Source organism: Podospora pseudoanserina, chromosome 2 (assembly GCF_035222485.1).
Source record: "Podospora pseudoanserina strain CBS 124.78 chromosome 2, whole genome shotgun sequence".
Lineage (NCBI taxonomy): Eukaryota > Fungi > Ascomycota > Sordariomycetes > Sordariales > Podosporaceae > Podospora > Podospora pseudoanserina.
In genome coordinates this window covers 4,521,215-4,540,260 of record NC_085921.1, presented here as the reverse complement: position 1 = coordinate 4,540,260, position 19,046 = coordinate 4,521,215, and the positions used below count along the sequence as shown (strand labels likewise).

General features: G+C 51.5%; 10 protein-coding genes across 10 annotated transcripts; 6 read left to right on the top strand and 4 right to left on the bottom strand.

Annotated features, from left to right (window-relative positions):
* Positions 1 to 272: 272 nt before the first annotated feature.
* CEX1 (Nuclear aminoacylation-dependent tRNA export pathway component) lies at positions 273 to 3,604 on the top strand. Its single transcript, XM_062944943.1, has 7 exons — positions 273 to 740; positions 822 to 959; positions 1,015 to 1,125; positions 1,189 to 1,335; positions 1,389 to 1,759; positions 1,813 to 2,107; positions 2,161 to 3,604. Exons 1-7 carry the CDS (start codon positions 615 to 617, stop codon positions 3,364 to 3,366), a joined length of 2,394 nt encoding a protein of 797 aa, XP_062803826.1. The 5' UTR covers positions 273 to 614; the 3' UTR covers positions 3,367 to 3,604.
* Positions 3,605 to 3,609: 5 nt separating this feature from the next.
* On the bottom strand, positions 3,610 to 5,657 carry LST8 (TOR complex subunit lst8). The gene is made up of 4 exons (XM_062944942.1): positions 5,518 to 5,657; positions 5,389 to 5,410; positions 4,828 to 5,323; positions 3,610 to 4,760 (listed from the first exon to the last, which is right to left on the bottom strand). Exons 1-4 carry the CDS (start codon positions 5,537 to 5,539, stop codon positions 4,341 to 4,343), a joined length of 960 nt encoding a protein of 319 aa, XP_062803825.1. The 5' UTR covers positions 5,540 to 5,657; the 3' UTR covers positions 3,610 to 4,340.
* A 1,752-nt stretch (positions 5,658 to 7,409) lies between these two features.
* Positions 7,410 to 8,020, bottom strand: QC764_212350 (uncharacterized protein; the record flags this gene model as incomplete). Its single annotated transcript, XM_062944941.1, has 2 exons — positions 7,410 to 7,860; positions 7,917 to 8,020. The coding sequence occupies 2 exons, from the start codon at positions 8,018 to 8,020 to the stop codon at positions 7,746 to 7,748; spliced, it is 219 nt and encodes a 72-aa protein (XP_062803824.1). The 3' UTR covers positions 7,410 to 7,745.
* Positions 8,021 to 8,664: 644 nt separating this feature from the next.
* Positions 8,665 to 9,467, top strand: QC764_0044160 (uncharacterized protein; the record flags this gene model as incomplete). The annotated part of the gene is made up of 2 exons (XM_062940319.1): positions 8,665 to 8,849; positions 9,449 to 9,467. The coding sequence occupies 2 exons, from the start codon at positions 8,665 to 8,667 to the stop codon at positions 9,465 to 9,467; spliced, it is 204 nt and encodes a 67-aa protein (XP_062803823.1).
* Positions 9,468 to 10,217: 750 nt separating this feature from the next.
* Positions 10,218 to 10,689, top strand: QC764_0044150 (uncharacterized protein; the record flags this gene model as incomplete). Its single annotated transcript, XM_062940318.1, has 2 exons — positions 10,218 to 10,272; positions 10,472 to 10,689. 2 exons carry the CDS (start codon positions 10,218 to 10,220, stop codon positions 10,687 to 10,689), a joined length of 273 nt encoding a protein of 90 aa, XP_062803822.1.
* Positions 10,690 to 12,656: 1,967 nt separating this feature from the next.
* On the top strand, positions 12,657 to 13,213 carry QC764_0044140 (uncharacterized protein; the record flags this gene model as incomplete). Its single annotated transcript, XM_062940317.1, has 2 exons — positions 12,657 to 12,776; positions 12,878 to 13,213. 2 exons carry the CDS (start codon positions 12,657 to 12,659, stop codon positions 13,211 to 13,213), a joined length of 456 nt encoding a protein of 151 aa, XP_062803821.1.
* A 441-nt stretch (positions 13,214 to 13,654) lies between these two features.
* On the top strand, positions 13,655 to 14,310 carry QC764_212340 (uncharacterized protein; the record flags this gene model as incomplete). Its single annotated transcript, XM_062944940.1, has 2 exons — positions 13,655 to 13,863; positions 13,936 to 14,310. The coding sequence occupies 2 exons, from the start codon at positions 13,655 to 13,657 to the stop codon at positions 14,006 to 14,008; spliced, it is 282 nt and encodes a 93-aa protein (XP_062803820.1). The 3' UTR covers positions 14,009 to 14,310.
* On the bottom strand, positions 14,113 to 16,168 carry QC764_212330 (uncharacterized protein). Its single transcript, XM_062944939.1, has 4 exons — positions 15,656 to 16,168; positions 15,484 to 15,575; positions 15,222 to 15,422; positions 14,113 to 15,157 (listed from the first exon to the last, which is right to left on the bottom strand). The coding sequence occupies exons 1-4, from the start codon at positions 15,751 to 15,753 to the stop codon at positions 14,361 to 14,363; spliced, it is 1,188 nt and encodes a 395-aa protein (XP_062803819.1). The 5' UTR covers positions 15,754 to 16,168; the 3' UTR covers positions 14,113 to 14,360.
* A 135-nt stretch (positions 16,169 to 16,303) lies between these two features.
* Positions 16,304 to 17,581, top strand: clc1 (Clathrin light chain). The gene is made up of 3 exons (XM_062944938.1): positions 16,304 to 16,517; positions 16,592 to 16,812; positions 16,886 to 17,581. Exons 1-3 carry the CDS (start codon positions 16,475 to 16,477, stop codon positions 17,345 to 17,347), a joined length of 726 nt encoding a protein of 241 aa, XP_062803818.1. The 5' UTR covers positions 16,304 to 16,474; the 3' UTR covers positions 17,348 to 17,581.
* Positions 17,582 to 17,722: 141 nt separating this feature from the next.
* QC764_212310 (uncharacterized protein) lies at positions 17,723 to 18,848 on the bottom strand. Its single transcript, XM_062944937.1, has 4 exons — positions 18,547 to 18,848; positions 18,201 to 18,285; positions 17,986 to 18,046; positions 17,723 to 17,922 (listed from the first exon to the last, which is right to left on the bottom strand). Exons 1-4 carry the CDS (start codon positions 18,549 to 18,551, stop codon positions 17,861 to 17,863), a joined length of 213 nt encoding a protein of 70 aa, XP_062803817.1. The 5' UTR covers positions 18,552 to 18,848; the 3' UTR covers positions 17,723 to 17,860.
* Positions 18,849 to 19,046: the final 198 nt, after the last annotated feature.

The following is a 19,046-nucleotide window of genomic DNA, read 5'->3' as shown; positions in this document are numbered from 1 at the left end:
AGTGAAGCTTACCTGAGAGACAAGTGCGGAAATAGGTAGACTTGTTGACTGACACTGCCGTCCTGTCGCTTCCTTTTGGCTATCTGTATCTTGCTCCCACTCCGCTTAGGTCTGAGTGCGAACTTCGTGGTTCCTCTACGTCCGACCGGCGACCACAGCCCTCAGCAATCCAAGTCGCGACACCATGTGCCATGGAAAATAGGGATGGCAAGCTGAACCAATAAAGTCGGGGCAGGACAGAGCTGAAATGAGCTCAGATGCGAGGCCAGTTTGGATTGAGGAATGAAAACGTGGGGAAGGTTTGAATTGGAATTGTCGAAGAAACAGCAGTCAGCAGCCTAGTAGACGGAGTTATGAGGGCCCGTGCGCAACGGGTCCCGGCAGAACTGTAACAAGCTTCGACTCCGCCTGCTGTATTAGGGTTAGCGCACATTGGCAAGGCAGCAGAGCGCCCGCGATAACAGATTGCGGTTTGCGATTACGCAGAAGGGAGTCCCCTTTTCCGACAGCTGTTCAGCAACTACACCATCCCCGAGCTGCGATATCTCTGTCAAGCCTCCCATACTCCAAGAAGTCGATCGCAATAATCGTTGCACCGAATACAGAAGAACTGCATGGACTTTCTCAAATCCGCCGTCGCTTCAGCGATGGCAGCGAAGGGACCGCCATTCCCCTATAATTTTGGCGATAAAGTCGACCTTGACCCCTCTATATGGACTCTGTACAATGGCACTCGGCGGGTAAGCTTCGCAACCCAACTTTTCTCTACCGTATGCACAAACCCACAGAACACACCTTAGCTGACTAGATTTATGGAGTAGGAAGATGGTTCCGATTGCAGTATCTTCTCATTCGAAATCGCTGCGAATCGATCCGCCCTCCCTCTCGCCAGAAATGCGCTGAAGAAGCTCCGAACACTACGACACCCGGGTGTAGTAAAGGTGCTAGATACAGTCGAGGTACGAGCTTGCGCGACAACCCAGATACTGCTTCATACTGAAATGTCTGAAAAAGTCAGAGACGTATATATACATCGCAACGGAACGCCTAGTACCTCTGCGGTGGCACGTTAAACGAAAGAGTCTAAGTCCTGAGACGGCGAAATGGGGTCTTTACAGCATCGCGGTTAGTTTCATCCGACTGTGTGATATTTCTATCCAGGGTTTTGTAATGCTGATAATGACCCAGCGAACCGTCAAATTCATCAATGATGAGGCCTCGTCAGTCCATGGCAACTTGAAGGTCGCTTCTGTTTACACAACAGAAAGTGGCGAGTGGAAGCTTGGTGGTTTTGAGGTTTTGAGTAATGTTAAAGATGACGAGGCTGTGATCTATGTAGGTTGGAGATTCCTCTCCAATGCGCGACCGACTAACCGACATGAATGTAGACATATGGCAGTCTTGTCCCAGACTCAGGACGGTATACACCACCTGAGCTAGCAAAATCGGGATGGGATGCGATCAAGCGCAATCCTCACTCTGCTGTAGATGCGTACAACTTCGGTGCGCTGATCTTCGAGATTTTCAATGGCAGTTTCAGCAGTGACCAGGCTGGGCAGACGAAGAATATACCGCCCAGTCTTCACCCAAGCTATAAGCGTCTCGCCAACCCAAATCCCAAGGCCAGACTCACAGTGGCTCACTTCCTTGAACAAGGCCGTCGAAATGGGTCGTTCTTCGACACGCCTCTAATCAAACTAACCGAGGGAGTTGAGAATCTCGGGGTGAAGACGGAGGAGGAAAGAGAAGCGTTTCTTGAGTAAGTGTTTGATTTTTCAAGTCATAAAACGAGCGTTTCCTGACGCGATGCAGTGATCTCGATCAGCTCACCGATGATTTTCCGGAGGACTTTTTCAAAATGAAAGTTTTGCCAGAGCTATTGAAATCAGTGGAATTTGGAGGCGGCGGTCCCAAAGCCTTCGGACTCGTCATGAAAATCGCCACGAAGTCATCGAATGAGGATTTTGACGCCAAGGTCCTTCCCGTGCTTCTTCGACTATTTGGGAACCCTGACAGAGCTATCAGGGTGTGCTTACTTGACAATTTGCCCCTCATGATTGACAGGCTCTCGCAAAAAATAGTCAATGACAAGATCTTTCCACAAATAGTAAGTTAAGAGTCATAACTAGTGGTGCGGTAACAGGTGTTGACGTAGTCTAGGTTACGGGGTTCACAGATGTAGCACCAGTTGTCAGAGAACAGACACTCAAGTCTGTCCTCACAATCATCACCAAACTTTCCGATAGAACTATCAACGGCGAATTGCTAAAGTACTTGGCCAAAACAGCCAATGACGAGCAGCCCGGTATTCGCACAAATACTACGATTTGTCTTGGGAAAATTGCCAAGTATCTGGGGACTTCTTCCCGTTCCAAGGTTCTCATAGCGGCCTTTAGTCGCTCACTTCGCGATCCATTCATTCATGCTCGAAACGCTGCCCTGATGGCTCTGTCTGTCACATCGGAGCACTTCTCCGACGAAGACTGCGCGACTCGCGTTCTTCCAGCCATCTGCCCGTCGCTCATCGACAAGGAGAAGCTTATTCGAGACCAAGCAGTCAAGACACTGGACGTGTACGTCCAAAGGATCAAGAAGGCAGTCGAAAGCATGCCCGAGACAGCTCTACCACCAGAAAGCGCGATCTCTGGGAACCCCAGGATGGGCACACCCCAAGCAGAGGCAGCAGCCGGCTGGGCAGGCTGGGCCATTTCGTCTTTTACAAACAAGCTCTCCGCTGCAGCAGGGGATATTACTTCCTCCAACGGGGCATCCTCTGTCCCAGCTTCCTCGTCTGCTCCTCCCTCGCGCCCATCAACAGCAGCTCCCATCACGTCCAACTCCTCTGCCTCGCCACTCCACCGGCAAACAGTTAAATCCCCTCCTCCATCAGCACCCCTCACCCGAAACCCATCGACAACAGGCGAGTTGTTTTTCCCAGAGGACGACAACAACGATGATGGTGCCGACTTTGACGCGTGGGGTGATATGGGCGACATGGACGACGATGATACATCCACTCCGAACAAGATGACTGCCTCGATATCGAGCAATCAGTTAAACGACAATACGTTTGCGGAGCCATCATCGTCAAAGAAGAAATCTGCAGTAACGACAACGGCGTTAAGTAAACCGTTTGATGATGGCTCGGAGCCAGATTTCGCGGGGTGGTTGGCGCAGCAGGCGGAGAAGAAGAAGGGAGGAGTGTTGGGGGGGAGTAAAGCTTTGCCGAAGGGGTTGGGTAAAACTACCACTGCGACGACAGCAAAGAAGACGACAGTGCCGGTGAAGAGTAAGCCAGTTGTGGTGAAGAAGATTGATACCAAGCCCAAGGATGATGATGGGGACGATGGGTGGGGTGGATGGTGATTTTCGCTGCTTGAGAGACCTATGTATGATGATATAAAAACTAGGTACTTATAATATAGACCGGTTTTGGTCAGGGGTTTGGTGGAGGCGATCGAAAAAGCATGGGAAGCAAACTTGGAGGGGTTTTTTTCGTGTTGTGTTTTGGGTTTGCATGCGAGGAGAAATGGAGTTGCGATTGATGGGCGGCTTGTTGAATGTGCTGTAGATAGTTTACAAACCAAATAATGGGAAAGCGAGGTGCAAGCCACAAAATCTTTGGCAAAATGTTCCCAGGATTACAATGTATTCGACTGGTCGCTACTTGCTAGTTGCAGAAATCAGATAATTATTTTGCCGGTTGCCCCGTAGGCACCAAACTCTTCGCAATCGCTATCATCAAATGCAGCCCCCAGACTTTCCCTCTCTGCAAAACGCAGTCACAACTGATCAACCTTATTGTTGGTACATATTCCTACAGAGCGTGTTCTGATGGATTGCGAAGAAAGAAAAATCACTGCATATGCTGATACTTCTTAGCCATAGTCGTTGTATCCCCAAATTATCAGTTCACCAAAACTCCCCTGCAACTGATCGCTTCACCTGCCCCTCGATAACCTCAACGAATGATGATCTCTTGCTCTCCATGGGGGTGATGGGGGTCACGTCGCTCGCATCGTCGGGAGAAGCGGATTCCTGGGGAGTGACAACGATTCCTGGGGAGTGACAACAAGCTCACCAACCCGAGCTGTAGCTTCCTCTACTGTCACCAGTGGCCCAGCGGGCGCGGGTGCTGGTACTGTTGGTGGTGCTGATGAAGGTCCCGACTTATCCTTGGCTTTCCTCGCAGCCTTGTAATTCGTCCCAGACTTTGTCCGTTGTTTCTGTCTGGGGTGCTGGAGCCTCCTCTGAGCTTGGTCTTGCTGTCCTGACCCCGAGTTGCTTTTGCGGCGTTCTCCGCGTGATTCGTCCTTGCAATAGTTTTCCGAGGGCCCGTCCTATCTGGCCTCCGAGTAGTCATTGAGGGCCACGCAGACGGCGCCACGATGGTGGCCGTTGTACTGTCTGATGATTTGTTGACTGTGAAGCTCCCAAAGGCGAGCGTAATGATCGCTGCATGCAGTGACGAGGTACGCACTATCGGCGCTGAAGGCACAGTCCCAAACCCATCTTTGGTGGCCAGTGAGTGTGGCTTCGAGAGGGAACGGTCGTGGTTCACTATCTGGACCCTGGGGTTCCATCTCTTTGACCTCCCAGATCTTTGCGGTATGATCCGCGCTGCATGTTGCCAATTTCTTGACGTCGGGCGAGAGGAGAATGCGGGTGATGTAGTGACTGCTGTGTGCTGAGAATTGGGTTAGGGGTACAAGAGTGGTGCGCTCATATTGCTGTTCGAGTCGCCAGACGAAGACATTTCCCTTCAACGGCAGGTCAGCACATCTCATTATCACGAGCTTCAAACGAGAACATGAAAGATCCACATACAACAGTGTTTGCGGCGCAGAGAAGGGTCCCATCGGTTGCCACGGTGACACTTGTCACAGACACATCTTCCTCTGGGATTAGTTGGTGTGAGCAGGTATTCTCGGCCAGATCCCACAGTCGGATGCTGCCAGCCCGGTCACAGCTGATGATTTCACCCTGGTTGGGATGAATTACGACGTCATTCGCAGGGGATCCATGGTTGTAGCTGCGCTGTATTGTGCCAGTCCTCGTCTCCCAGATCTTGACGGTTCCATCCTCAGAGCTCGTGACCATCCATTTTCCCTCGCAGTGGAATGCAACACCTGTGATGTTGCCCGTGTGGCCCTCGAAGACAAGAAGTGGCGCAGGGTTGGTCGATCGGATATCGAAAAGCTTTACGGTGTGGTGGCCGGCAGCAGCGAGGTAGCGCTTGTCTGGTGAGATGCAGAGTCGGTTGACCTGCGAATCAGGATGTTGGATTGTTCGGGAGCAGATGCCTGATAGAGCTTCCCAGAATCTGAGCAAGAGTGTTAGCCCCTTTATACGAGAGAATCTGCATTTCGATATTCTGGCTTGTCGTACCGTATTGTGTGGTCGTAACCCGCTATTATCGAACCCCAATGTCAGCCAGGCGTGTCAATAGCGAGCAGCACCGAAATAGGATCTCTCAGAAGGGGTCGCAACATCACATAGCATGAGAGGAAAACCCACCGGTGCATAGAATAACGGACATCTTGTTCGCGTTGTTGCTATGAATCCATGATAGAATGCGACAGTCGGGAGAGGCTGAGGATTTTGCGGCAACTGTGGGCTGCACAGCTTCGGCTTGACGACGTTGAGCTGCTTAAAAAGAAGCTGTCGTGCAGCGAAGAGCGTATCCAATTAAAGTCACTGTGGGGGTAGAGACGATAGCCCCACAGTTGACCGGGCTGGAAGGGCAGCAAAGTGGGGCTATTCCATCGGCAGCTGCGCCATCGTGGGGGTCATGTTTGCGGTCGTCTCCACTTATGTAACATCTGCCAATGATTAGCAACGTTGGGGATAACTTCACTGTGTTTGGAAGGCAGGGCAATCGTGCCTTCCAGTATAGACGAAATAGCCAGACCATTTATCACGTGGAATTTTGCTGAGAAAAGAGCACGACAGTATTCTTCCAATCGAAAGAACTCGAAATACATCCACAGAATGCTATCCTATCAACATTCTCATTGCAGTAAAATCATCCCTTGTGTTTTCAACAGCGAGAATTTTATTTTGACGCTCCGCACAAAGTTTACGCGGCTTTTCTCAGGGCCAGCCACATTTGTATTGGGCACGGTATGCTGAAATGGTTTTCTTCAGTTGGCCTCCTTATTATACACCACCCGCTTTTCCCGTACTACGGATTCACCACTCCCCCCCTACCTACCTGTATCCCATACATTGGCACACCTCGATCTAGGGGATCATTTAGCTCTTTTCGATGTCTGAGCAACGATTGGATACATAAACCAGCGGTGTTACCCTGTCTGTACGCTCCTTTGGAACCGCATTCTCTTCCACAGCCCGGATGGACAGGTTTTCTACCCCTGAACGTCTCCAAGTGGCTGGTGACGGGCGTCCGGATCAAAACGATGTGGTGTCACAGATTCCAGGTCGGTTGCTGCTCCATTCAACTTTGGAAAGAGGCGGTCAGGCGGACTTGGGGTTGGTTTTTATCGGGATGGCCGTGCCATTTCCCATGAAGACGCAGCGTGTTGGGGCGACAGGAAGAAGTAGCACCACACAACCTGCATCACATGTCCAAGAGATGAGAATATTCCTGCTAACTCAGCTCAACTGCAGCTCGAAAACCCATCTCCTTCCGCGCAGCGTAGATATCAACATCCGTCGGGTTCGCCTACTGTATACCTTACCCACCGAGATTATTTACCCTTCGACCTTGTCAGTAATCAAGCTCAACCCATGGTATCATGGATGATGAATTTGGATCTTTGGGATCTCAAGAAAGGCAAGCTTTTCGGCAGCAGGTCCTCATGACAAACCATTTGCTAGGGCCGTGGGCTTGTGGCTAGCCTACACAGTGTTCATTCCGACGTTGGACAGACGTTGACGTTTGACTCTCACTTCCATTCAGCTACCCGATGCCTCTGCGGGACGGCCATGCTTGCTGCATTTTCTGCATCCAAGACAGTCAACAGCGGCCAACCTTCCGGATCCGACTCACCGGACTACAATAAGCCACTGCAGTAAACATTGAAGCCGAGCCTACCTGGATCGATCGAGTCCATCGCTGCAAGATGAATGATTGTCTGAGCCTGTGAATCACAAAGAAAGCCACACCCGAGAAGCATCAGCGGTCCCGGGGCCACAACGGGATAACGGCTGGCGTCGCCAATCAGGCCCCAAGTTCTTCCGCATTGCCTGGATAGAACCAAGCCTGACTACTCCACTATTACGAAAACACAGCTTTCTTTGCGCTACAAATGTGGAATAGTCGTTCCCAAGCGGCTCTGAAGTGGCTATCGCCGATGCACGTTGCCGTTCTGGTGGCGTTGGGATGATGTTCATGCACGATTTCGCATTCAGGGGTCGTCGACAACCGACGACATGGCTCCATGACGCGAGGCAGGGTAAGCTGAAAGTGCTATTCTTATTTGCTCAAGTTTCCTCTATGCTAACCCATTGTAGCCTGATCAAAGTCAAACGACCGCCTCGAATCCTAGCCAGCGTTACAAAAAGGCCGTACTCCTGCGCGACCCGAACCATACGGAAGAAAGTATACCAGAACACCAAGACCCTTGTTACCTGGGGACCATACCGTAACACCAAGTAAGGCATAACTGCGGAAGCCAAAGTAAACGAATGGAAAACCGACCACCAACTCGGGAACTCCTCGCACACTGACATAACCAAGACGATCTGTTATGATGACTCAGAACACTCAACATGGCTAAGAGCTACTGCTGAGTGGTAGTATATGCTGGCTGAGCCGAACGCCTCGTCGCGTTGGACTGGTGGTAATGAGGGCATGGTTCCCATTCGAGTCCCGTGTTCTTGCAAGATCCACAACCCCTGTACTGAATTAGCCTGTGTACAGAACGGACATCGAGCCCAAAATTTTCTCTTACCATCGAAGATTGCCTCCGCAAACGTGGCAAGTTGCCGGTTGGTACAGACGACCATCAGACCAAACGCAGCATCCGCAGGACTCGGGATTGTTGTATGAGTTCATGGTGTTATTTAATTGACTTGTTATGAAGGTGTTGTTGGGTTCTTGTGGTGTCTTTGTGGGGGTTTGGGGGATAGCAGCTTGAAGGATAAGACTCTGGATATCTCAGGAAACAACAAAGCATACAGAACACGGGGATTTTTGCGGCTTTTATGCTAACGACGACCCGCCACTTTGGTTCACCCGAGGTGATGATGTTGCTTGGAGGACACATCTCACCGCTAGGAATGCTTCGGATGCCATCAACATCGCATCATCATGTTGCAACAGACCAATGGCAAGCTGAACTCCGGATGACCTTCTCAAGATGGTCTGCTGATCACAAAGCTCGGCCGAGAATAGCGCTGAGCTCGAGTGACAATGCGGAAATAGCACCATGTTTACACATCATAGGGTCGGCGGCTTTCGCGGGGACAAGCAAGTGAGACATGTTACTGGCCTCGCCGACGTGGGTAGTCAATGGGTATCCAAGGATCAACCATGTCGACGAGAACTACCTTTTGAAATTCCGTAAAAACATCTCCCGGAGCCTGGAGTTGCCTTGTATTGGGCTGGTCGTGGTAGACAAGGCATCAAGATAACGGGCACCTCACCGAGAGTCGAGATCATGCAAAGAAACTCCTGCCAGTACCCGCGACCCCAGGCCCATGATTCGTCGTTTCTTCTTCGGAGTCAAGTTCTCTACACCCTTCGATGGGCCGGTAGACACCCCTTTGTGCGGCTATATGCATACGGTGCTGCACTACAAAGCTAAAAGGACCTACAAAGTGACTTCTCGACTAGTGGCACCGCGCTTCATTGATACTCGAGTGTCAGCAATTGTCGTCACACAGTAAGTGACTTCAGAGTTCGGACTGTTGAGCTACTTTTCCCTATGGATATGAGCTTTCGTTTCTAATGCAAAGGCCCGGGAGCGTACCATTGCATTGGAGAGCATGTCTCGGCAAGCGCATTTTGACACCTCAAAGACAGAGACATAATTCCTGCAGTGACGAACTCCGAGCGAATGAGACATGTCGTTGAGGCGGGGTTCTGTTCAGGTACCCCTTTTTTTCTTCTGCCTGTCCCAGATTCCTCCAGCTCATTTCTACGAAGAGTACCGGAGCTGGTGGTACCAAAGAAGCGGCTTAAAAGTTCCGATATGGCCAGTCAGTGACTCGGGCTCATTGTTGCGTCCGAGATCACTTCCGTTCCGCCTTGGCCTCCCAGGGCAGCTTCCGGGGTGGGGGAGCCTCTATTTCCATGTTGTGCATTGGAAATCTTCGTCGACGCCCTATCCGCAGACATCCTTGACGACCTACCTAGCTCTGCACATGGTGACATGCTGCTTGGGGCAGTTGTGTAACAGAGCTAGGGCTTCAAACCGACCTTGCTGACTGTTTAGCTATCCTCAGACATTTTACGGAACGGAGGACCCGATCATATATCCAGTTCGAGCCTGGGTGCTTAACATTAGAATGGTGTCATGTGGGCCCATGTGCGGATTTGGGCCACCGGGTTCCCTTTGAATGGCTGTGTTGTAGTCGAATCGATGAAACTACTGCCCCTGGAGGGAACAATTGATGCGCACCGTGGCGTTTCATGTGAAGCGAAGAGGCTGCTCCGGATCTTCACAGGGACTTACGTTTCCATTGCTTTTCGGCATTGCGTCTATGATGCGGTCATGATACACCTTCTCGGTATTGCTCGGTCAATTCATCCCTCATCTGCAACGGTATTGGACAGAGTGACGGATGTCGACAATTCAAATTCCTTGACCGTTATCTCCAGCAGCATGATAAATCGAGGATACCTGTTGATCTACCGAGCAACGAAACAGAACACAAGAGACTCGTCGGCTGCCTACCTGAGATTATTGCCCACCGGTCAGATTGAGGGGCCTCGATGAGAGAGGCAGGAGGGCGGGAACGTACGGGGACTGGATGGCAAGCGAATGTGGCTTGCTCCTCCCACACCAAAAAGCAACAACGAGCGACTCAGAAATCGGCGACTGAATCTCGGTCGCAGACAAAGAATGACCCCAGATCTCGACAACAATCACCGATTCGCAGTCTTGACCCTATGGTAGGGGAAGGGGTCGGAAGCCGGCAGCAAAGGTGGAGTCACGACCGTTCAAATGTGATAATATCTATCATTTCTGACCATCTCGGCTTTGCAGGTGTCCGCAGCGAGATCGTCCCATTTCTGGAAAGCCACTATCATGGGGATGGACAAGAGAAGGATCCCCAGAACTCAGAACGGCATGCCGGGAGCAGGTATGTCATGTCATGTATGTCCTATGGCATGCTCATCCGGCAGACGTTTTTGTCTCTCTTGCCTGTCTCTACTCGCGCATTAGGCGGTGAGATATGAGCTCTCATTATGCCCATGTGAGTGTGACTGCATACATGCTCCTTATGCGCGTTGCACACACACATACAGGTCTATCGTAATCTTCACTGACACGCATTCTAGTAAACCCCGCTCTTCACCATGACGCTGGGTTCAAAACTAGCATCATGACCTACTTTCACAGCGAGGCACACGCATGCTTACCTCTCTACCAGTGTGCTCAGAGGTGCAGGTTTCAGTGCGTGGCCAACAAGTCTAGAACCGCAATCAACATTCTGACCAGTCAAGAATTGGGGACACAGCCTGCATGTCTCGGTGCGGGGGAATACTTGGTCTGGTAGGTCAATTGAAGCCGCCCCTTCCATGGTACATAACCCAAACACGCAACAACCCAGCGGCATACGACGAGATGGAGGTATTCAGCTTGGGTGAAGCTTGCGAAGGAGTGGGAGATAGCAGGGTGAGACAAGGGATCCGAACAATATCAGCAGGGAGAGACCAGGACCAGGATCAGGACACTGAGGATTCGAGGACCACAGGACGACACTCATTGAGACAGGCAACAAAGAATCAATATCCTGCGTTCTTGAGGAACCGGACAGGGAAAATGCTTGCTGGCTGGGCTCTGTGCCTTTTTACTTGGGTAGGGGGAAGCAATGGGAGGGGAGAGAACTTGCTTTTTCGGTCGGTCAATGACCTACTTGGGAAATCTCGCCTGCCAGTCAGAACGACTGGAGAAAGCGAGGGCTCCTATAGGTAGGAATGGGATCTGAGCAACACGCCGCTACAAGAGGCATCATGCAAAGCATCGGTGGTCAATGGGGGACGTTATTCGAAAGGCGGGTTGCTTTGCTGCACTGCACATGCAACAGGGTAGCACCAGGGTTCAAGGACAGGGGGGAGAAGGGGGGGAGGGAGTTCACTTGCACTGTGGGAGGTATCTCTTGATAACTTCCCGGCTCGCCTCACTTTCGAGTGGTACTTGCTCACCGAGTTTCTCAGTGCATGTGGAACATGAGGTGTAGGAAACGGGGCCAAGGGGGACCGGTGGGATGGGACTGCAGGGCGTGGCGTTTTTGTGGTCTTTGGGACCCGCGCATTCTGTTAATGTGCGTATGAGAATGAGTCGGGATGAGCCATCCGGGATGCCAGAACGGGAGGTTTTATCCCGTATCTGATGACGATTGAGTGTGTTACACGCTCCTCGAAATAGGAGACCGTGGGAAATGGTGGCTGGGTTGGGCATCAGCGGCGGAAATAGGTAAGGCAGGGTGGCTTGATATAGGATGTGCAGGAGGAGAGGTGATGATGCTGAATGTGGTGTTGAGAGAGCTGTTCTTTCTGGTGGTGAGGGGACGAGGAAGAGAGCGGAAGAGTGACTGGCGGGGTGTCGATGGATACTGAGTCCGAGAATATGACAAAGCAAGGGATTTCAGGTTTGTGAGGGTACACAAAAGTTTGGTTGCCCTACGACGCTACGATTACCCAAGCCGATGGATTGGCGATGAGTGATGGCATGTGGTTTCTTAAGGCGTCGGGATTCTGACAAGGCTGGTGGGACTTGTGGGACGGTGATCAGGAAGAAGCCGAGGTTTGTTCGACCTAAAATAAAAATGGCTGTACTAACTCGTGACTTTTGTGGGATATGTTGACGATTTGCTGTATACTGAAAACCCAGCGTGTGGTCACCAAAACTTGGTTGAGCACGCTCTTGTCACTCAGGCAGTAGGCATGACAGCCTGGTGTTGTGTCATTTTCAAAACTCATTCATTATGGCGAGGGACTACTTCGCATGATAAGCGGCTAAGTCTACAGAGCAAGCCGACATTGGGCCTCGAACCTCCCCGGTCGTCTCCTCGAAGGAGGAAATGCTCCAGATATGAGAATGGGTCAATAAGGATCTAGAAATCTCTTGGTCGCCAAGAATCCTACGTTTATCAGCTTTCAGTTACAATAAGTAAAGCAAACTCCAGCCATGCTTTTCACCCATAACCTTACGGAGCTTCGCTCCAATCAGCTGTATGCTGGATGAGGGCCATCGCGTAACAAAAAGCAATTGCAGAAACCAGATGCAAAGACCAATACGAACGGACGAGGTAAGCCCCAGCCATACACGAATACTCATACAGGCAATACAGAAGCAACAAATGTGATATCATGATCACCGTGGGGATGATGGACGGAGACGGCCTGATTCCCATCACTGTGAGCTTTTGCTCTCAGAGTGTCGTTCAGGAAGACAAATGTCAACCGTTGTGCCAGACCCAAACCTCTCAGCTCCCGATCCTATCCAGAATAAGACAGTATCATGAGATTCCGATCCAGGCACCGGATAGATCAGGATCGCAAACCGCCGACTTGCTTTGCCCGCTCCAACTTTCCCATAACCAAACTCCCATGTCGGAGCAAACCGCGTTGTGAATTCCAGGTTCAATTCTCCCATCCCTTGATAACCCGATCTGATCTGAGAGATTGGCCCAGATCAAACCGTGACGTTGTTCAATTCACCTCGGATTAACGTTTGTGTAGTCATCAACAGCGAAACTGGTCGCATTGGGGATTTCTGGGGAAAATCTAGAATCCCCAAAATCAGATGTCAGATGCCAACCGAGCCCAAACTTGGGATGGCATCTCCACTTTACCTCCCCAACCCCAGCTCCGCCCAATCACAAACTTCCCATTCATCCCCATTCAGCTTGCCAATGCCCACCCCCGGCCACCTCCGACAATCACACCACGGGCGGCGCCAAGCTCACCAACGTCGTCAACGGCGAGGGGCCCATGGCACGATTTCCACACCCAGCTGGCCAGATGGTGAGGCGAAACGAGACCGCGGTGGCCCGAGCTGTTACCCAACTTTGCTGACGGCCGTAGGTTCTGATCTGGTGCTTCTGGGTGAGGGTGGTGCGATTTTGTGTGTGGGAGCGCCTGATTTTGTGTTGGCGACGGCGTAAACGACGAAGAGCTGGAGGTTTATTCCAGGCTTTCGGTACACGAGCTTGGATACCAGCCAGCCGGATGGATCGATTCGGGAGATGATGTTGGTCAAGGTGGTTCATTCTGGGCTTTGATGGAATGACTTTTGTTGCTGGAAATAGTAATATATAACTCTTGACCATCATCCTGTTTGTATCTTTCCCTTTTTGTATCACCATCATCATCAACAGCTTCATCAACACAGCTCCTCGATCTTTCAGATCACCACCACCAACAAAACAAACAACCTCCTCTCTCTCTGTGTACTTTTAGTACCAACATCTCAACTTAACCTCTACTCATCACCACTTCAAAAAAAAAACTTCAAAAATGTCTCCCATCCTTGCCCACCTCGCCGCCCGCAACGTCGCCTTCCGCGGTGTTCAGCAGCAACAGAGAACCTTCTCCGTCTACAAGTCCCTCCGCCAGTTCGCCCGCTCCTTCGAGCACGCCCCCTTTGAGCGTCTGCCCGTCTCGACCAACTCTGCCGCCGCCGACTGGGGGAGACAGATCAAGAGGGTTGGAAAGCAGGGTGCTGTGTATGTTTTTTTTTCTCTCCGCCCATTCAAATCAACAGAAGAGATGGCTAACATTTGACGGCGATGATACAGTTACTTCCCTGCCATTGGCATGATCCTCGGGTGGCCATACCTTGCTGCTTCGGGTCTTGATGGTCGTGTTTAAAACATACCTACCTACAACTCCCTATCAAGAGGCACTCTCTTCGATGAAACACACACACACATCCACCACGACACACATGAATATTTGCTTTGTTTGGGTATAACGGCGTTTTGGGATACCAATTGGGTTGGTTGGGGTTTTGCATAATGGATGGGCTGGGAGGTTGGCTCAGTCGAAAGTATATTATTGTACAACAGAACAGACAGGATTTAGAGCGTTATACCTACACTCTTAGGTTGGTGGCTGGTCTGGGGAGTATATACAAACACAATCAAAATGTAATGAAACCTCCAGTATGCAGATTTCAGAAAACGTGTTTTTTAGATTAACCCGGTGTCAGAACCCAGCAATCTCAGGCACTCTGACCATCCTTCCGCAACATCTCCTTAACATCCTCGTCAATGCCATCGTTTCCAAGATCCGGGAAGTCATCCGACGGCGCTACCTTGCGCTTCTTATTGGACCCGTTGATAGGCACAGCTTGGTAGTTTGCAGCAACGCTAGACAGCATCTCAATCCCCGGGGCAACTACTGGGAATGTGGGGGTCTGCTGAGGCACACCATTGTTGCCATTCTGCTCGGTTTTGATAGGGTCGCTCTGAACGTGCTCATCGTCGGCATCGCTTTGGGGAGGTGGCGTCAGTGCCTCAAACTGAGGAGGCTCGGGCTCGGTAGAGGTTCTATCCTCCTGTTTGGTGACCTGGCCGCCAAGGATGGTTGCCTCGACCTGGTTCTTCTTGTGCTCAATCTCAGTCCTGCGGCCGCTGAGCAGCTTCATCTGAGCCTCCTCCTGCTGGAGAGCGTTCTGGTTCTCGGCCAAAAGCTTCTCTAGGCTTCTGATCATCTCCTTTCGGGTGCGCAGGCTCTCCGCGACAGCACCCTCGGCGTTGGCCAGGTTCTTGAGCAACCCATTCAGACGAGCCGCCTGAAGAGGCAGTGCCGTCGCCTGTGCGGTGGCTGGGTCGGAAAGCTTCTCGTACTCTGTCTGGGCGTTGCTGAGAGCGGCTTTCATGGGAGTGGCACTTCTAGTGACGGCCTGGTGTTGAGCAACCAACGGCATGAGCTCAGAGGGAACAGGTGGGCCTGACGAGTGGAAACCAGAGCCGCCAAAGGTACCGCCATTGTTAGTAGGGCGTGATTTGTCAAGTTCTAGAACACCAATGCGTTAGGAAGGAGCCACGGAATCGCAGATTTGCCGTATCACGTTACTAACCTCCCATGCGCTCATACAAGCCCTGGATAGTCTCTCTGTCAAAGACGCTGCGATCCCTCCAGACATCCACAACTCTGCGAAGCTTATTCTGAACCTCGGAATTGGCACCCTTATATGCCGACGCCGTGGCCTCGGCGATGATAGGGGCAAAGGCAATGATGAAATCCTCCTTGTGGCGAGCCTTACTCTGCTGAGTCACCTCTATATTAACAGTCAGCAAGGTGAAAACAAAGCCAGCGACTTAGTCGAGGACAGCACTCACCATTGGCGAGATAAATCATGTTGAGTCTCTTGGGCGGTGGTAGGTCCTTCAGTTTACCAAGCCACAGGTTGACTGTCTGGGCTGCATGGCGTCTACAGACGCAGTTAGCATCTACAAAAAGCAGAGAAAAAGTCTCATCGAGACTCTGGCTTAAATTGAGGTCGAAACGTACCTGTGGAACATGATCCACTGAGCTGTCGTTGCGATGCTCTCGTGCGTCTCGTTTAGAGCCGAGAGCTTCGACAACACGGCATCATCGGTGTATGCCATTGTTGAATATACAGACTGAGAAAACAGATAAAATGTGTGGATGTGTTGCTATGGCCTGCGGGGGTTGGGTGAACACAAGATGGCCGAAACTGAAGCAGACGGGCAATAAATCTGATGATAATGGGGGTGGTTGTGAATGGGTCCCCAATCAGAAGCTTGCTCTCAAATCACGGTTCAGATGGCCGAACTTTGAGAAAGCGGACGTCGCGGCTTGCTTTGGCCTGCAAGAGCTCTGCCACGAGTAATCGCACTATCAGGAGCTACACTTCCTACCAAACGTCCAGGCGTAGTGGCCAGGCAGAGAAGAAGGATGGGACAGAGTGAATGCGCAGTTTGTTTTTTGTTTGTTTGCTGCAGAGATGAAATGGGAAAAGTAGATGGGGATGTGGAAGCTTTAAATGGATCTGGGAAGTTGTTGCCCAGCTCCAAATGCATCAAAGACTGTTTTGGTACCTGATTATTGCATAGTCGTGGCAGTGTGCCCGATTGAGGCATATGCTGGAGCCCCCCCCCTTGTTAGCCAATCACTCCTGCAAGCTCCCAGGTGTCAGCCAGCCAGAGCCCCCGGAGCCCAGCGCAAGCGCAGCAACCTGGCGCGATCAAAGGCACCTCTTTCTGGATTTATTCGAACAAACACCACCACCGATCCTCCAAACCTGCCATTCTGTCATATTCCTCGAATAACACCGCTTGAACTTCGGCTCCACCAGACACAATCACCATGGCTGACAGATTCCCATCGTTGGAGGACTTCGACTCCGGCGGTAAGTCGACTGCAGCCCCCTATATACCCTGTACCTTGATGGAAACAGGTCGCTTCTAACACTTTCGCATGCAGCCCAGACCGGCGTCCAGGATGCCTCCGAGGTTCCCACAACCAGCAACTTCCTAGAGCGCGAGAAGGCCATTCTCGGTGACGACGCCAACCAGTTCGCGACAGTCGAGGACGCCGGCTTCGACGAGGATGACGACGACCTGCTAGGAGGCGGCATCTCTGCCACCGGCAATAACAGTGCTGCGTTTGATAGCCAATTCCCTGACATCACCAGCCCAAATGAGGTATGGAAGAACACCCAACATTACATGCCGCTGTGTCTGTGTAGAAAGAGTTTCAACGTTAACGAGTTATCAGGGCCTCACACCCCCCGCCGGAACCACCACCATCACCGGTCCCTCCGTCAGCTACAACTCCGGCTACAACGCTTACGCCCAAGAGGAGGAGGAGGAGCCCCAAGTGATTAAGGAGTGGAGGGAGAAGCGGGACGCCGGCAACGCCAAGCGGGCAGAGCAGTTCGCCCAGCAGCGCGCCGAGACGGTCAAGGAGGCCCAGCAGAACATCGATGACTTCTACGAGAACTACAACAACAAGAAGGAGAAGACCATTGCCCAGTCAAGGAAGGAGGCTGAGCAGTTCCTGGCCAGCCGTGAGGACACCACATCGGGCGGCACCAGCTGGGAGCGCATCGCCAAGATCGTCGATGTGAGCGGCAAGGGTGCGAAGGGTGGTGCTTCGGGCTCTGGCAAGGAACGATTCAGGGAGTTGCTGGTCAGCTTGCGCAAGGACGAGAAGGCCCCCGGTGCTGAGGGTTATTAAGCCTGTTGAGAGTTGGAGGTTGGAAGCTGAAAAGGGTGGTGACGATACCCATCATAAATTACGAGGAGCCATGGCCTATTCGCATTAATGTACTTTTAGATGGGGCTTTATTTATTTGCTGCACAGGACTTCTCGGGTTTTAAGGATGAAGGCGTCAAAAGATCAATGGGAGCACAGCCTTTTTTTTTTGCCAAAGGAACATATAGCATACAAAAAGTGACTTGAATACAACTGCTAGAGTGGAAGAAGACCAGCCAGAATTCATCAAACATATCAGCCTCGGCAATTGGCGGACATACCGAATAAGCTCAGTTATCCCGCGCCATCATAGGACACACCACATGGAAGAAACACATTGGTGAATAATGGCAACCTCCGTTCTATTGCTGTTTCTCAGCAACCTCTTGCTACACACGTACAAGTTTCCAGCGGTGGTCCAAGGTTCGATCCCCGCCTTGTTCTATCTCCCTTCACTTCCCACGGCTAAACTGCATCATCTGATATGCGGTAGGCTTAGTTCTTGCCGAACCAGGTCTTGTAACCGCAAACCTGACGGCCCATGGCGTACATGGAGGCTGTTTTGATTCTGTCAGCCAAACTAACTGTCTTTGCTGGTACTCTCAAGGAGTGATACATACCACCGAAGGTACCCCACATGAGGGCGTAGTAAGGGGTGAGCATGAGGCCGGAGCGGGGGCTCTGTTTGAGGGAATCGTAGGTTAGTACGTCATGTTTGATACCTCCTCGTGTTGCCATGTCCATATTCTCCTTTGGAATGACCGCCAGGTCTTTCCAGCGGACAGACCCCCCTCCACCTCTGTTTTCCTTGCGACTGGAGAAGGGGAACACTCACGATTCTCCAGATACGAGTGTGAGCCCGGTAGGCAGCCTGGTAAACCCGCTGCTGGTGGGGGACCTTGTTGGGAGCGTCGACGAGACTACAGACAACCCATTAGCCTTTTCTGTTCCTTCTCTCCATATCCCCTCCCTCTGTTCTTCCCCCTCAACCCCACTACTCTATTCCCCGTCGTTGTTCACGTCGTGATTGTTGTGGTGTCGCTTTCAACCCCTCTCCAACCTCAATCGTATGACCCTCCAATGTCGTCGGTATTTTCCCCCATGCGCGAGAATTGCAAGCTTCCTCCGCTCCCCTCCGCTCCCCTCCAAACTCCTATCCCTTAAGCCGAGGAATTGCTTACCCCATTGTGAGAAAAGTGAGCGGAGATTTAATAAAGTGCGGTTGGTGTTTTTTTGCGGTTCGGCGTCGGCGACAACAAACAAAGCTGGTGTTCAATTGATTCGGGTGGTCAGCAAGAGGTTCGAAAGCTTGGGGCAGCGGAATGACGGAGCAAAGCGGGCTGCAACCGGGGAAGGTGTGGTCTGTGCTCCGGATTTACTAAGCAGATTGTTCGGCTGCGAGCCCCTTTTGGAGCCCTGGCTGGAGAAAACGACGGAGTCTCCTGTTTAAAACGGCCGTAGCCGCATTTGGCACCAACGTTGAAAATCATACAAAAACACCAGTGGCAGGCCGCCTGCACAACCACACACGTTTGCAAGGCCTCTTTAGCTCCAATCTGCACCTGGTTTGGCACGTTTTGGTGGACTTTTGACCTGGAATTCAATGCCACAGATGTTTTGATATGCATCGTGGCCATCGAAGGTGTTGAATAATGGCTCGCGTTGGTGCGGTTGCAACTTA

Bases quoted from the DNA above. Each gene is read 5' to 3' on its own strand.
- LST8 (XM_062944942.1), bottom strand. From the start codon at position 5,539: ATGTCCGTTATTCTATGCACCG. The intron at 5,411-5,517 runs GTGGGTTTTCCT...GTTCGATAATAG, and splicing joins GTCCGTTATTCTATGCACCG to CGGGTTACGACCACACAATA. The intron at 5,324-5,388 runs GTACGACAAGCC...ACTCTTGCTCAG, and splicing joins GGTTACGACCACACAATACG to ATTCTGGGAAGCTCTATCAG.
- QC764_212310 (XM_062944937.1), bottom strand. The intron at 18,047-18,200 runs GTGAGTGTTCCC...TCCCTCAAACAG, and splicing joins ACACTCGTATCTGGAGAATC to AGCCCCCGCTCCGGCCTCAT. The intron at 17,923-17,985 runs GTATGTATCACT...GAATCAAAACAG, and splicing joins CATGTGGGGTACCTTCGGTG to CCTCCATGTACGCCATGGGC.
- clc1 (XM_062944938.1), top strand. From the start codon at position 16,475: ATGGCTGACAGATTCCCATCGTTGGAGGACTTCGACTCCGGCG. The intron at 16,518-16,591 runs GTAAGTCGACTG...TTTCGCATGCAG, and splicing joins GGAGGACTTCGACTCCGGCG to CCCAGACCGGCGTCCAGGAT. The intron at 16,813-16,885 runs GTATGGAAGAAC...ACGAGTTATCAG, and splicing joins ACATCACCAGCCCAAATGAG to GGCCTCACACCCCCCGCCGG.
- QC764_212330 (XM_062944939.1), bottom strand. From the start codon at position 15,753: ATGGCATACACCGATGATGCCGTGTTGTCGAAGCTCTCGGCTCTAAAC. The intron at 15,576-15,655 runs GTACGTTTCGAC...CTGCGTCTGTAG, and splicing joins CAGTGGATCATGTTCCACAG to ACGCCATGCAGCCCAGACAG. The intron at 15,158-15,221 runs GTTAGTAACGTG...TTGGTGTTCTAG, and splicing joins CTTGTATGAGCGCATGGGAG to AACTTGACAAATCACGCCCT.
- CEX1 (XM_062944943.1), top strand. From the start codon at position 615: ATGGACTTTCTCAAATCCGCCGTCGCTTCAGCGATGGCAGCGAAGGGA. The intron at 741-821 runs GTAAGCTTCGCA...TTTATGGAGTAG, and splicing joins TGTACAATGGCACTCGGCGG to GAAGATGGTTCCGATTGCAG. The intron at 1,126-1,188 runs GTTAGTTTCATC...ATAATGACCCAG, and splicing joins GGGGTCTTTACAGCATCGCG to CGAACCGTCAAATTCATCAA.